The sequence below is a fragment of the Ammodytes marinus genome (genome assembly GCF_949987685.1).
Source record: "Ammodytes marinus genome assembly, chromosome: 8".
NCBI lineage: Eukaryota > Metazoa > Chordata > Actinopteri > Uranoscopiformes > Ammodytidae > Ammodytes > Ammodytes marinus.
In genome coordinates, this window is record NC_137212.1 from 32,466,689 (window position 1) to 32,482,835 (window position 16,147).

Consider the following 16,147-nt stretch of genomic DNA (forward strand, 5'->3'; position numbering starts at 1 on the left):
CTAATTTTTCGAGTTTCACCTGTATAATATTGACAGAAAAGTGTATAATATGTGACCTTTAACTGAATACATTTTGTCCAGGGATTTTTTTTTTCAAATATTTTGTGAATTTCTACTCAGCAACTTTGTACCATCTAAAATAAATGCTGTACACTTGTTATGCCCTCTCAGCTCCCTAAGGACGTTTTTGTCCCCTATTGACTCCCATTCAAAATGACTTTTTTTTACCAATTTGATCCTGCTGTCATTACAGCATACATTTTTTTTTTCAATGATTTTATGCTTTCATCCTAGACACAAAGCATAAAAAAACCCTGGATATGGGCTAGGTCCTGCCTATCTAGGATATGACTTTCTATCTGTGTCCAGGAGGGGGATTCAATTCCTCCAAACCAGTAAAAAACTTGATTTTGTTCTAATCTGACCACATCACCTTTTCCCAAGCATTCTCTGAGTGGTTCAGGTGCTCATTGGCAAACTTCAGACGGTTCTGTACATGTCCCTTCTTGAGCAGGGGGACCCTACGGGCACTACAGGATTTCAATCCATTACGGCATAGTGTGTTACCAATGGTTTTCTTGGTAACTGTGGTCCCAGCTGCTTTGGGATCATGAACAGGCTCCTCCTGTGTAGATCTGGGCTGATCCCTCACCTTTCTCATGATCATTGATACCCCACAAGGTGAGATCTTACATGGAGTCCCAGACTGAGGGAGATTGAGGGTCATTTTGTGTTTCTTTCATTTTCGAATAATCGCACCAACAGTTGTTTCCTTCTCACCCAGCTTTTCGCCTATGGTCTGTTAGTCTATTCTGGCCTTGTGCAGGTCTACAATCTTGTCCCTGATGTCCTTACACAGCTCTTTGGTCTTGCCCATGATGGAGATGTTGGAGTTTGATTTATACAGGTAACAAGTTGAGACAGGTGTGTTTTATACAGGAAACTAGTTGAGATTAGGAGTACTTTTTTAAAGCACAAGAACTAATCTGTCAAATTCTTATTTCATTCAATGAAATGCAAAATAATTTATATATATTTTTTTAATGTGATTTTCTGGATTTTCTTTTTGATATTCTGTCTATCACTGTTAAAATAAACTTAGCTTTAAAATTATAGGACGCTCATTTCTTTGTAAGTGGGCAAACTTACAAAATCGGTGAGGGATCAAATACTTATTTTTCTTCCACTGTATATCCCTATGCACGTAAACACAGGCATCATAAAGTTGACTATTTAGTGCTTGTTCCAGGATACGTGTTTTCAAATGCAAGCCGTGTCTCAGCCTGAATACTTTATTGAGGTAATCAGTGCAGTCCAAGGCTTGTATTGTAATCGGTCGCTATCTTTTCTGTCCCAGCTGGCTAACTAGGCTATAGCTGATAGCTGCCCTACATGTCTCCTCTAGTGTCGTGTACAGTATGTTTAAAGTAACATCCCCAACAACCAACACAACTGGGTGAGCTTCGCGAATATATGGACATTTCATTAAGTTTTTTGTTAGAGAGCCAGAGGAGGCTGCACGCAGTGAGACAAAATACACTCAGTCCCGGAGAGTTTGGGAGAATATACAACAGAAAGAAGCCGGGAGTCTCTGGCCAATCAGTGGCCGGCAGTATGCCGACGTCACCTTTTAGCATCGGCTCAGCTCGCTTGGAACCTTGAGTGAGGCGATACCAAAAAAGCAGCCGCTACCAGGTACCAGGATTTTGCGGTCTTAACGCCAAAAATGCAAGTTGAGGCGAGGAGAGTTGAGCTGATACCACATAGTGGAAAAGTGACAATTTTAAGAAACAAACGTTGAAGTTCGCCATATTTGAAAAGCCAAGATGGCCGCCATATTGGCATCCGTGCAAATGGAATCATGCATTTTCTGATTTGTTTTTATGAAGTTTTCAAAAATATAGGTTGTGGTTGTAATGTGACAAAATGTGGAAAGTTCAAGGTGTATGAATACTTTTGCAAGCCACTGTACCTTGCATATGCATAAAATATGTCCAGCTTATGTGTCCATTTGACACATGCATCAGAGAATTATATTCAGGTAAACAAAGGAAAATATAATACATCCTGAAATTATCACGCAAAAAAGTTTATCTGATAGTGGAAAAAACCGAAATGCTGTGCATGATAAGTCACTGTTATATTTGACCCTCTCAATTCTATTCCAGGTGAACTCAGACAATGAATTGGACTTGCTGAGCATCTTACCTAAAGGCTGGCAGCCGGATCTCTCCCTCACCATATGTCCGTACATTTTGATGCCCTCTACCAGGGCCACCTTTCTGGCCCGGAGGTACCGCTTCATCATCGAGCTGGACCTCAGCCCTTCAACAGGGATTGTGGTAAGACTTAAAGTTTAAGTTAAAGTTGCACTATGCAACTTGGGTGTGTCAGAGAAGTGAACATTGTAAGGTATAATCTGATTACATCTGATTATCTGAACATCTGGATCCTTCGAACACTGTTTGAAGTTAGAGAGCTTCCTAAAAATTTACCATTTCATTGTTGTTGTTTACAGCAGCAGGGCCCACAGTTTGGTTTACAAACATTTTCTAGTCTTATGTTTGGTTCCAGGTTCCTCAAAATGACTTACCTTTATGATAATAGAATTATTAAATACTTAGAATAACATGTAGAGATTTATTTTTGTAAACTAACTGCAGGCTCTTCAAATGTAAACAAATCCCCCTCCCTTGAAACTGCATAGTGCACCTTCAAGTTTAGTTGGTATATTTTTAGTTTAGTTGGTAAGGAATGTAATTGACACAAATTAGTTGAAAAGTGGTTTGGATTGTTCTTCAAACAACAACGAAGATATTATTAAATCCATTGTAAAATACCAGAAAAAAGCTCTTTTGGGCAGTCAGCCTTTTCCAATCGATCAGCACATACTTGGAATACCATGCCCACAGAACTAAGGAACATTACATCGCTCAAATCCTTCTCAAAATCTATAAAAAACTGGTTACTGACAAATCAAATATGTTGAACTTTGGTGCTCATGTTTATCAATGTGCGCTGTCCCTTCTAAATAAAAAAATCTAAATCCTGTTTCAATCATTTAAATTCCTCGTGGCGGAAAATACTTTTTCTTTGTATCTATAATATACAGAATATCCAATATAAAACCTTACTCCAACTACATGTCGGCCGCGGTACTAGTGAATACAAAGTATTTTGACTTGTACACAGCTTTGGTTCAGATAGTTTTAATATCTTCAACTTGCTTCTTATCTTTTTTAACCACGCCTGTGGCTAGGTATGGTCGGCCACACTTGTTAATTTGTCTTGTGTCTTCTGTTGTGCAGGACGACAGCACAGGAGAGATGATCTTTGACGAGGTGTTCCATGCCTTGTCAAGGTGTCTGGCTGGTCTGGCTCAACCCTTCAAAGTCCCTGGAACTGATCAACTTTTCAAGCCTAAGATCTTCATCACTATCTTGGCGTATTCTTCAATTATTGGCCTAACCTCCCATCAGGTCATTACATTAGTGCTATTTGGAGATATCCGGCCTATCTATATGTGAACTGTATCAAATTAGGCAGCGAGCAGGCTATATGTTGTCGCAAAATTTTTTTGGAGCATTTGGCTTCTCCGGTTCTCTCCCTCTAACAGATACATAGGCTGAATCCAAATTTCCACCTGCGGCCTTCAGTCGTATACATGATGTTCGTCTGTCAGGGTGCCAGAGTGCAAACTGTATAAGCTGCTGAGTGAAAGGCCTAAACTATAATAATAATTTTTGCATTTTGAATTACTTCGATAACCTATACTTCTTTTTTTTTTTTGTTAAATATATTTTTTGGGCATTTTTATGCTTTATTGATAGTGCAGAGAGACAGAGGTGAAATGGGGCAGAGAGGGGAGTGACATGCAGAGATAGACCGCGGGTGGGAATCGAACCCGGGTCTGCTGCTGGGCCCGGCCTGGGAGGGGGACGCCTTACCAACTGAGCTAAAGGCGCCCCCGATAACCTATACTTCTGCATGTTTCTGTATCATGATGTAGCTGAGTTATATTTTTGGCCTACAAGCTCTAGAAAACAAACCTAATTACTCTGGGCTCTGTAAATAGGCATGTAAACAATGGAGACCCACTGTAGCTTGCAACATGCACATTTACAGAGCCCAGGCTGTGTATTTACACTGGATATTTTTTCAGCACACACACATACAGTACGGACAGGTAGCAGATTTTAAAGGACAGAAAGTAAGGACAGATGACATTTAAACTTTTAAACTTTAGCCTGAGGTGCATATCAATATCATATCGCTGCAATTACAGCTGCAAATCTATTTGGGGTATGTCTCCACCAGCTTTGCCCATCTACAGACTGACATTTTTGCCCATTCTTCTTTAAAAAATTGCTTGAACTTCAGATTTAGCATCAGATTGGATGGAGAGCGTCTGTGAACAGCAATTTTCAAGTCTTTCCAGAGATTCTCAATTGTATTGAGGTCTGGACTTTGACTGGACCATTCTAACACATGACTATGCTTTGATTTAAACCAGGGGTGTCAAAACTTTTTTCACTGAGGGCCACATACAGATAAATCTACGAAGGGCCGGGCCACTTTGCAAAAATAACACATTTATCAGGACATGTAGCTGCTCTGATGTTTAGTTTAATAGTGTCTTCGTAAATTGTAATCCTTCTTCACGGCAACACTTTACTTGCACATTAAACAGATACATTCCCCCTCTTGTTAAATGCCATTGATACACCCAGTGTGTTTTCTGCTTTTGCATGTCCAGCTGGGGGAAAATAGTAGCCAGCTAAAGATCCCGCGCCTCCAAGGAGGGTCCGGGGGTATGCCCCCCCGGGAGATTTTTTAAAGTTTTTAAAGTGAAATGCATGAATCTGGTGCACTTTGAGAGGGAAATTAAGAGGGTAAAGCTGAAGAATTTTGTATGAGAAAAAATGGAGACACTGTGTCAGATGAATTAGAAGCTATTGGAGAAAGACACAAGGATTTTCCATAATAATAATATTAATTTAAAATAAAATATTATGCAGGGTCCTCTGGGATGGGCTTGGTGCTCTTGGGACATATTTCTCTGTAATATGAGTGCATTTAAATTATTTAAAAATTAAAAGGGCCATATTACATTATATTTTTAAAATGTGCCACGAGCCAATCAATCAGTTTTGACACCCCTGCACACAGTGGGCTAACTAAGAAATACAAAAAAAATAAAACATTTTTTTTTTCAAAGGGCCATAGGGGAGAACGGGGTAATTTGTCACACGGGTTGGTTGTCACAGTCGTTATATCTCGGAACCAGAAGGCGCTGTCTGTGAAATTTTGGTATGTAAATATCCAGAATTGGGATAAGAGGTCACCTACATAGTCTTCCTTGGAGTTAGACTGCTGAATTTGAGGTGAGAGGAATGTTTGTGTTTTTCATGTCAAATTGAAAATATTTAGCTCCTCAGTATTTTTCTTCTAGGCTTTTACATAATGGGTTTATAACAAAACACTTGTTACCCATAAAAAGTGTGAAGGGTAAACTATAGTTTAGATTGTGGTTAGCAAGCTAATTAGTTGTCAGATGGTTGTTGGCATTGATGCTAGCAAAAAATTCAAGTTGGGGTTGGTCGTCACATTTTTGGGGGGGTTGGTTGTCACAAGTTATCCAAAGGCTACAGCCAGAAAAGGAACCCAATAACGAAATAAATTGTCAAGCTGTATCCTCACTGACACCCCAGAGAAGGAAATAATGGAGCAGGAAAAGGCAGCTAGCATGCAAAGGAAAAAAGGGCAACAAAATCAAAACAACCCAGTGCATCCCAAACTAGACAAGCGGCCAAGGCTACAGTAAGTTATATAGGTATGGAAGTAAATGAGTGTCATCGGATTTTGAAAATAAAAAGCCATTGAATTTTAAGCACTGAATATTTATGCATTGAAATAACGTATCTGAATTTTTTGCAGCATTGAAATAATGTATCTGAATTTTTTGCCGCATTGAAATAATGTATCTGAATTTTTTGCCTCTGAATTTAACTCATTACATTTTAAACAACTCATTTTCACCTTTATTTTACAATGTTCTCAAATTCAAAATTAAATATTCAACGTTAAAAAATTCAACGTGCCAAATTCAACTGCAAAATCCCATGTATGAAATTCAGAGTAAAACTTTGGGGACCCAAGGAAGAGCAATCGATCATAGATGCTAGATCGCGTTCAACAAAGAGAGAGAGCAAGTGGGAATATTAGCTCGTTGCCTTGGATACCCCTGACTGATGCAAGAAGGCAAATCAGGTTTTAGCCATGTCAAACGGCAACGCAAGTAACGATGGTGCTTCGGTGAGTACAAACATGTTTCTATATATATATGCTAGCCATTATATTCTTCCCTATATAGAAACATGTTTGTACTCACCCAAGCACCATTGTTACTTGCGTTGCCGTTTGACATGGCTAAAACCTGATTTGCCTTCTTGCATCAGTCAGGGGTATCCAAGGCAACAAGCTAATATTCCCACTAGCTCTCTTTGTTTGAACGCGATCTAGCATCTATGATCGATTGCTCTTCCTTGGGTCCCCAAAGTTTTACTCTGAATTTCATACATGGGATTTTGCAGTTGAATTTGGCACGTTGAATTTTTTAACGTTGAATATTTGATTTTGAATTTGAGAACATTGTAAAATAAAGGTGAAAATGAGTTGTTTAAAATGTAATGAGTTAAATTCAGAGGCAAAAAATTCAGATACATTATTTCAATGCTGCAAAAAATTCAGATACGTTATTTCAGTGCATAAATATTCAGTGCTTAAAATTCAATGGCTTTTTATTTTCAAAATCCGATGACACTCATTTACTTCCATATATAGGCCTATTTGTCAACTTGACAATGCAATTGCATTTTCAAATTTAGTTCTACTTGCTTTCCTTCTTTTCAAGATTATTCCCATTAAGATAACATTGTGACAAACAACCCCATAGTGTATGACAACCAGCCCCTTGATGGGGTTGATTGTCACAATGTGTTTGGGTGTCTTTGATGATTAATTTCTTCTTTATTACAATAAGATAGAAAAACTGAGGGGTACACATTTTAAGCCAACACTTTAAGCTTCAATGTAATGTAGGAATGACTATCGAAAGATGTTTAGGTGATGAGCAATTCTCAGTAGAGTAAAAAGTGTGCCTACTTACCCCGTTCTCCCCTATTACATTATATTTTTAAAATAGGCCGCGGGCCAATAAAAAAAAGCGGCATTTTGCATTCAGGCCAAAAAATTCTAGTTTGGTCTCATCTGAATATGCTGTGTCCCCCGCATGGCTTGTGGCAAGTGTTGGAGGAAGGTGCTCTGGTCGGATGAGACCAAAATTGAAGTTATTGGCCTTAATGCAAAGTGCAACATGTGGCAGAAAACTAACACTGCACCCTGAACACACCATCCCCACCGTGAAACATGGTGGTGGCAGCATCATGCTGTTGGGGTCCTGTTCTTCAGCAGGGTTAGGGAAGCTGGTCAGAGTTGATGGGAAGAAGGATGGAGCCAAATACAGGGCAGAAAAACCTGTTAGAGTCTGCAAAAGACTTGAGACTGGGGTGGAGGTTCACCTTCCAGAAGGTTAAATACCCTAAACATACAGCCAGATCTACTATGGAATGGTTCAAATCAAAGCATAGTCATGTGTTAGAATGGCCCAGTCAAAGTACAGACCTATACAATAATACAATTGAGAATATCTGGAAAGACTTGAAAATTGCTGTTGACAGATGCTCTCCATCCAATCTGATGCTGAATCTGAAGCTTGAGCTATTTTGCAAAGATGAATGGGCAAAAATATCAGTCTCTAGATGGGCAAAGCTGGCGGAGACATACCCCAATAGACTTGCAGCTGTTATTGCAGCGATAGGTGCTTCTACAACGTATTTACTCAGGGGGGCTGAATACTTATGCACCCCATGCTTTTCAGTTTTTTATTTAAAAAAAAAATTTAAAACCATATTTAATTTTCATTCCACTTCACAATTATGCACCACTGTGTGTTGGTCTATCACATGAAATCCCAATAAAATAAATGTACGTGTGGTTTTAATGTGACAAAATGTGGAAAATTCCAAGGGGTATGAATACTTTTGCAAGCCACTGTATGTGTTGTGTGTATACAGTGGAGGAAATAAGTATTTGATCCCTCACTGATTTTGTAAGTTTGCCCACTTACAATGAAATGAACGGTCTATAATTTTAAGGCTAGGTTTATTTTAACAGTGATAGAGAGAATATCAAAAGGAAAATCCAGAAAATCACATAAAAAAAAGATATAAATTATTTTGCATTTCATTGAGTGAAATAAGTATTTGATCCCCTATCAAAACATTGCTTATTACTTGGTGGAGAAACCCGTGTTGGCAAGTACAGAGGTCAGACGTGTCTTGTAGTTGATGACCAGGTTTGCACACATCTCAGGAGGATATTTGGACCACTCCTCTTTGCAGATCCTCTCCTAATCTTTAAGGTTTCGAGGCTGTCGCTTGAGCTTCAGTTCTCTCCACAGATCTATTGGATTAAGGTCCGGAGACTGGCTAGGCCACTCCATGACCTTAATGTGCTTCGTCTTGAGCCACTCCTTTGCTGTATTTTTAGGGTCATTGACGTGCTGGAAGACCCATCCACGACCCATTTTTACGGACCTGGCTGAGAGAAAGAGGTTGTCACCCAGTATTTCATGGTACATGGCCCCATCCATAGTTCCCTCAATGCAGTGAAGTCCACCTGTCCACTTATGCCTCGTTTCCACCGAGTAGAGCGGGTCGGATCGGAGCGGCTCAGAGCGGGACAGCTCACTTTTAAGAATCTCGGTGTTGTTTCCAACGCCGACCCTACCCTTACTGGTAGGGCGGGGTTTAGGCTGGACTGCGATAGCCGCCGCCAGAATGTGGGTCAAACTACCGGGCTGTGGAACAACTGTGGTCAAGCCAGTGGTCTCTTGTTTTTGCTTGGTCAAACCAGCCGCTTCTTTATTTATTCCCCCCGTGTTGTTGTGAGCACAGAGACGGCTCGGTGCAACTGATAAGAGACAGTGAGCGAACAGCGCTGGCTGCGGCAGCTACGTGACATCGTAGGAGTGGGACACAGTGTAGCCAACTGATTAATTTAATGACGAGGAAAAACACCACACAATAAACAGTGCCGCGCTCACATTTTCTCCAAAACTCTCTTCACTCTTGCTGAGGTGACTACACACGGCGGAAATGATTCAAACCAGCCGCTTCTTTATTTATTCCCCCCGTGTTGTTGTGAGCGTGTATTTACTACTATCTATGGCACACACACAGAGACGGCTCGGCGCAACTCAGAGACAGTGAGCGAACAGTGCTGGCTGCGGCAGCTACGTGACTATGGGACTAGTGTAACCAACTGATTAATTTATTGACGAGGAAAAACACCACACAGTAAAAACAATAAACAGAGCTGTGCTCACATTTTTGCCAAGACACAAGACTATCTTCACTCTAGCCGAGATGACTACACATGGCGGAAATGATTCTTTCGACCAATCAAATGACGGCAGTGTGTAGCTCCGCCTTTTAGGCACCCTTTCAGGCGGCTAGTACCCCTACGGAGGAGTACTGAGATTAGAAGCGGCTCAGAGCGGTTAGGTGCGCTTAAACCGTACCCTACCCAACTTTTGGCAAATGAAAAGCCAAACTACCTGGACCGAACCGCTCCGATCCGACCCGCTCTACTCGGTGGAAACGAGGCATTAGAAGAGAAACACCCCGAAAAGCATAATGCGTCAACCTCCATGCTTGACTGTGGGGATGGTGTTCTTGGGGTCATAGTCAGAATTCCTCTTCTTCCAAGCATGGCGAGTGACTATGATATCAAAGAACTTGATTTTGTTCTAATTTGACCACATCACCTTCTCCCAAGCAGTTGTGAGTCATTCAGGTGTACATTGGCAAACTTCAGACAGTTCTGTACATGTCCCCTCTTGAGCAGGGGGACCTTACGGGCACTACAGGATTTCAATCCATTACGGCAGTGGTTCTCCAACTTTTTTTGTCATTCCCCACTTTGGATATGGGGATCTTTTCGAGCCCCACCGTTCCCCGATTGCGTCAACAAAATAGTAACTAAATAGGTCAGGCTTAGAAGTTTAAAATATATTGAAATAAAATCAAGAAATAGCCTACAATTTAAAAAATAGAGAAAATATGTGCATTTGTGTCATTACTTTGCAATCTGAGCCCAACAAATTGTCAAAAACAATGAGCAAGTCAGTAAGGGAGTCTTAGGCCTGAATTGGTTGCAATGAGCCTGTTTTTCACTGCACATATTTTCAAAATAGGGCTGAAGGCTCAATACTGCATCTCAAGTAGGGATGGAGATCGCTACTTTTTATTGATATCGATACCATTGTTAAAAGAGAACTGGTATTATTGCTTTAATTGCCTATAAGATGATCAGAGCTCAAGATAGGACGTTAAACAGGTCATAAATCCATATTTACTATCTATTTTATATTGCTGGGAAAACAAGTTTTTCACCAAAACCATATTATTCAAGTTTCTCAAGTTTTTTTTTGTTACATTTGAACACATCATGATGACCTTTTATAGACATTTGCCTAATATTACAGCGCCGACCCAAACACAACATATTTGACACTGTTAGCAACTTTTTTTTTTAAAGAGGACCTATTATACTACTTTTCTGGTCTTAATTTCTTGTTTTACACTGCTATAGAGCAACCTGACACGAATCACATCACAAAAAACTATGTAGATTTTAGGGAAGCTCTTTCTCTTATTTTGGCGATCCAGCACGTCCTGTCAACACTTGAGTGCGTGTGCTTCGGCAATCTCCGCTCCCTCCGCCTGTGCATCGGCCATCTCCGCTACCCTCCCCCCCCCCCTCCTGCAAACCCCACTCCGTTGTGATTGGTTACCTTCCTTCCGGAACACTTTCAGTGGCGGGAAGCGCGAGCATGGACCTATAAGGGCGCGAGGCAGACGCGAGGCAGACGCGAACAGGGAAGTGACAGCATTACCATACATGGAAACATCCGCGTGCTGACTTCACAAAGTTACATGCGACGTCACAAAGTTACAAAGGGTAGACCGCTTTGAACACGTGACTTCTCGACTGGCTAGAATAGTGTTTAGTGCTCGGCACAGACACCCCAGACGGTCAGCAGGGAATACGTCGAAATGCATGTAAGTCATTATTTGATCATTTAGTATGGTTAAGCATGACTTTGAATCATCATAACAACGTTTATAGGTCATAAAAGTCAAAAAGCATCATAGGTCCTCTTTAAGCAAAAGCTCTATATCCTGCCAATTTTAACGTGGATTTGAAAACTGGATAACTATTTTTTTTTTATATATATATATTTTTTGGGCATTTTTATGCTTTATTTGATAGTGCAGAGAGACAGAGGTGAAATGGGGCAGAGTGGGGAGTGACATGCAGAGATAGACCGCGGGTGGGAATCGAACCCGGGTCTGCTGCTGGGCCCGGCCCGGGAGGGGGACGCCTTACCAACTGAGCTAAAGGCGCCCCCTGGATCACTATTTTTAACTGACGGGACTTTCTCCACCGTCTGGTTGTGTGATTACTACCACTGCTTTGAATGACTGTTGAGGCGCACGGTGCCGACTCGGACTCCAAGCCCGACTGCACACCGTTTGATGCAGCAGCAGCTGACGGAGTTTTTTTTTTTAACTATACGAGACTGAGTTGGAGGAGTTTGAAGGTAAACAGTTGAAGGTAGGCCTACAACACTTTTATATGCAGTCTATGAAGAAAAGAGCCGAATCTCCGCTCTGAACTCAAAGACGCGCTACAACACTTTGCCTCATTGTGAGCCCAGCTGTATGATAACGTGTGTGTGTGTGTGTGTGTGTGTGTGTGTGTGTGTGTGTGTGTGTGTGTGTGTGTGTGTGTGTGTGTGTGTGTGTGTGTGTGTGTGTGTGTGTGTGTGTGTGTGTGTGTGTGTGTGTGTGTGTGTGTGTGTGTGTGTGTGTGTGTGTGTGTGTGTGTGTGTGAGATCAGCTCCTATCTCCTCACAAAGTACGGAGAACAATCGCGCTTTCATTGGTTGGGTTTTGATGAAATTGGGCACACTCACAACCTCTGTCAAAACTTTGTTTAGTTCGGGGATGAGCTGCCTTGACGCTAGCGTCGCTTCCCAGTGAATGACACAGTGTGTCCATTGCGCATCTGGCGCCACACTATTTATTAGTGATTGCGCCTGGCCCGAGCGCTGAGCCGATGATTTTGGCTTCTGTTCTATCCACGTTGTAATGGTTTCTATGTGTTAATTGAAGAAGGGGAAAAGCAGGGGCACTCCTCCAACTCACGCTGGGAAACGGTAAAAAACATATATTAAAATATTTCAAAAAACTATGCGCCACTGATGTGTACACATATTCCTCCCGTTCGTTGCGCCCCACCTGTCATGTCTCTATTACCCACCAGTGGGGAATAGAGACCCACACTTTGAGAACCACTGCATTACGGCATAGTGTGTTACCAATGGTTTTCTTGGTGATTGTGGTCCCTTGGGATCATTAACAAGCTCCTCCTGTGTAGATCTGGGCTGATCCCTCACCTTTCTCATGATCATTGATACCCCACAAGGTGAGATCTTGCATGGAGCCCCAGACCGAGGGAGATTGATGGTCATTTTGTGTTTCTTTCATTTTCGAATAATCGCACCAACAGTTGTCTCCTTCTCACCCAGCTTCTCACCAATGGTCTTGTAGTCTATTCCGGCCTTGTGCAGGTCTACAATCTTGTCCCTGATGTCCTTAGACAGTTCTTTGGTCTTGCCCATGATGGAGATGTTGGAGTTTGATTCATTGACTCTGTGGACAGGTGTGTTTTATACAGGTAACAAGTTGAGACAGGTGTGTTTTTATACATGAAACTAGCTGAGGACTAATCATTGGGAGCCAGAATTCTTTATGTTTGGTAGGGGATCAAATACTTATTTCACTCAATGAAATGCAAAATAATTTATATATTTTTTTCATGTGATTTTCTGGATTTTCTTTTTGATATTCTGTCTATCACTGTTAAAATAAACCTAGCTTTAAAATGATAGACCGCTCATTTCTTTGTAAGTGGGCAAACTTACAAAATCGGTGAGGGATCAAATACTTATTTCCTCCACTGTATGTATGCTGGCTGCTAGAACACCTACATTTCCCTGCTGGGATGAATAAAGTTTATCTTATCTTATCTTATCTTAGATTCTGAAAGTGGTAACTAAAAAAAGAAAGTATCACGTAAAACCCCAATAACTTATAACTAATAACAACTTATCGAAATGTGAAAAGGGGTTGTGCATTAATGATGCACAATACAACCCTGTCCCAAGATAGCTTAAGTCTTATTCCAAAATTCTTTGGTTAAATAATATTGTACACACTTTATATCCTCCTCTAACTTGGGGCAGTCTTGTGCCATGAGTGCTAATGTTGTGTTGGCTGTTTAGGCATAAAACTGCTGTAGATGTAGTTGCAGTCTTGTGACGGCCTTGTGTTCCCCTGCAGGTTCTGGTCCAGGGCTGTCAGCTGGATAGAACCGATCTAGATGAGTTCCTGCTTCACATCTATCAGCAGCTCAGGGCAGTGGAGAGCAACATCGCACAAGTCTTACATCAGCAGCACCAACAGGCAAGTGCACACAAAAAGTATTCACAATGTATTTTTAAGGTGCACTATGCAGTTTCAATGGAGGGGGCTTTGTTTACATTTGCAGAGCCTGCAGTTAATTTACAAAACATAGTTTTTCTCCATGTAATCTTGGTATTGAATAATTATGTCATCATAAATCAAAACTAAATTATTTTGAGGAACCTTGAACCAAACGTAAGACTAGAATATGTTTCTAAACCAACAACAGTGAAACAGTAACTTTTGGGCAAGCTTTCTAACTACAAACAGTGTTCCAGGGATATAATTTTCTTGTGAGGAAAGTTTGATAATTCAGATGTGAGAATTAGGGATGGACATACTTAATCATTGATCGTTAAGAATATTGTAGATCACGTGGAATTGTTATCGATCATATAGCCATTGTGTTGCGCAGTTTGAGTCCCGCAGCACAGCAATGAATTTCACTATGTGGCAGCATCATACATCCTACCAGCAGGGGGAGATGCTTAACTAGTAGTAGGAGACAACAGAACAGGCTCAGGCAGCAGCCTGCGAGCTGCCGTAGATGCCTAAACATGAAGAAGCCAAGGCGAAGTTTGGCATCGGACAGCTTTAGAACCGAAAATAACTTAAGTTCATTAAACATTGTGAAGCCTTGTATTAGTACAACACCTCAACAAACCGAATTATGTACCACTTGTACATTGAAGCCTTACATCCAACCCTGTTTAACGTGTCACGTTAGCGCCGCTAGTATTAGCGGCTAACTTTAGCGGCTATGCTTTCCTACTTCGCCTTCATCAGGGAACTAATTTGCACATTTTGTTTATTAGATGAAGTAACGTTAGGTCCTTTACCACTCAGAGAAACGTGCCCTGGCTCATAGCCTCGGGCTTTAACCAGTGCCGCATTTTATTATTATTTTATTTAAAAAAGTTGACTTGTCTTAATGGATTGTTGTTTGACTAGAAGATCTTGGAATAAAGATTTAATTGAGTAAAAACCTCTTGTATAGAGTCTATGGTAAAAACGCTGTATTTTGGATATTCTGTTGGCATTTTTTTATATGTAAAAAGATAACGATTAAATCGATAATTGATCGTTAATTTTCCCGATGATCGATCAATGCAATTTCTTAAAATGCCCATCCCTAGTGAGAATATACCTTAGAAAATGTAAAAAAATAAATAAAGAACAAAAACGTGAACATGCGGGCATGCTTGTGTAACGACTACAAAATTCACGTGAACTCTGGTCCTAAAGTTACTAGCGTATCTCACCGAAACGGTTGTCCGCCGTAAGAGTGATGCACTGCGAGTGCATGCTTGTGTTGGTGTATGTGTGCACCGGCGCTGAGAGACGCACACAACGCCGCGTGGAGCAGGCAAATTCTTCAGAGACGCAAGGGTGGGGGCGGGGTTCTGCTAATATTCTGAACACTAACAGTAGGCTATAACACGAGAACGCAGTTTAACGTTTATGCGACCGACAAAAGTGGAAAGATAAATGTTTTTTTTTGTTTTGTGGAGGTGAGGTGGAAGAGTAGCCGGCCAGCGCTTACGGAAAACACTGCAAGAGTGAAGAGAATCTTGTGCCAGCGCTGTTCGCTCACTGTCGGCTTGTGAGTGCGCTGATACACACACACACACACACTCACACACACACATACGCCGAGGGACAGACAGATTCGGCAGACTAGCTTTTATCATCCGCAATATTCAAAAACTTTGCAAAAAAAGAAAATTTTTAATTTGAAGAAAAAATTATTAAACGGTTTTCGTTTATTGATTTTTCCTAAACGGTTATGATTTACTGAACGGTTACACGTGTACCCGTGCACACCCCTAATGGAAACGAGGTATTACATCTTCTAGGGATAAAACCCACCTGGTCTGGGTGAATAATGGTTGAAATGTGGTTATTTAGCAGCCTGGAAATCCAGACCCTGATATCTTGAACGATAGAGGGTCTGGCCACGATCAATAGTAATTTCCAACTCAAGGGGCGGCTCCTACTCGTGCATTTCAAATGCCACTGCACGCAGTTGGATAGCACTACAACCAATCAGAGCGATGCACAAGGTGACGTAGGCCCCTTTCGTTTAGCGAACAGCTGTTAAACTGTTAAATTAAACGTTTGCTGTTGTCGGTCGGCAAAACAGAACATTCCACTTACTTGCTAATGAAAGATTTGAGTGCCGTCTTCCAAATCGTTAAGGGTCGAGGCCAAAGCAGTCTCAAACTCACACAACATATCCGCAGCCATCTTTGATGTTTACTATCACGGCTTCGATGTCGCATGCACGTCACTGTCGTCATCCGGTTACGTCCTCCCCAGAGTACCATATAAAGGGCTCTGGCGCGCCCATATTAGATAGAACCAATTGAAACCATAGCCAGATTTCTGGTTTTCTTGATAAAGCTTCAACGGAGCGTGTCCAGACCAACACGCGCAGCAAATTTAATTTGCCAGCGCCTAGTGGCAGGTCTGGGAATGCCAGGCTTATTAAT

The 16,147-nt window shown here is 41.2% G+C and overlaps 1 protein-coding gene across 1 annotated transcript in view; it reads left to right on the plus strand.

Annotated features, from left to right (window-relative positions):
* szt2 (SZT2 subunit of KICSTOR complex) overlaps positions 1-16,147 on the plus strand; it is a 480,200-nt gene that overhangs the window by 29,723 nt on the left and 434,330 nt on the right. The window contains 3 exon segments of the mRNA XM_080032888.1: positions 2,169-2,342; positions 3,309-3,479; positions 13,533-13,659. Coding sequence (XP_079889014.1) covers positions 2,169-2,342; positions 3,309-3,479; positions 13,533-13,659 — 472 coding nt within the window.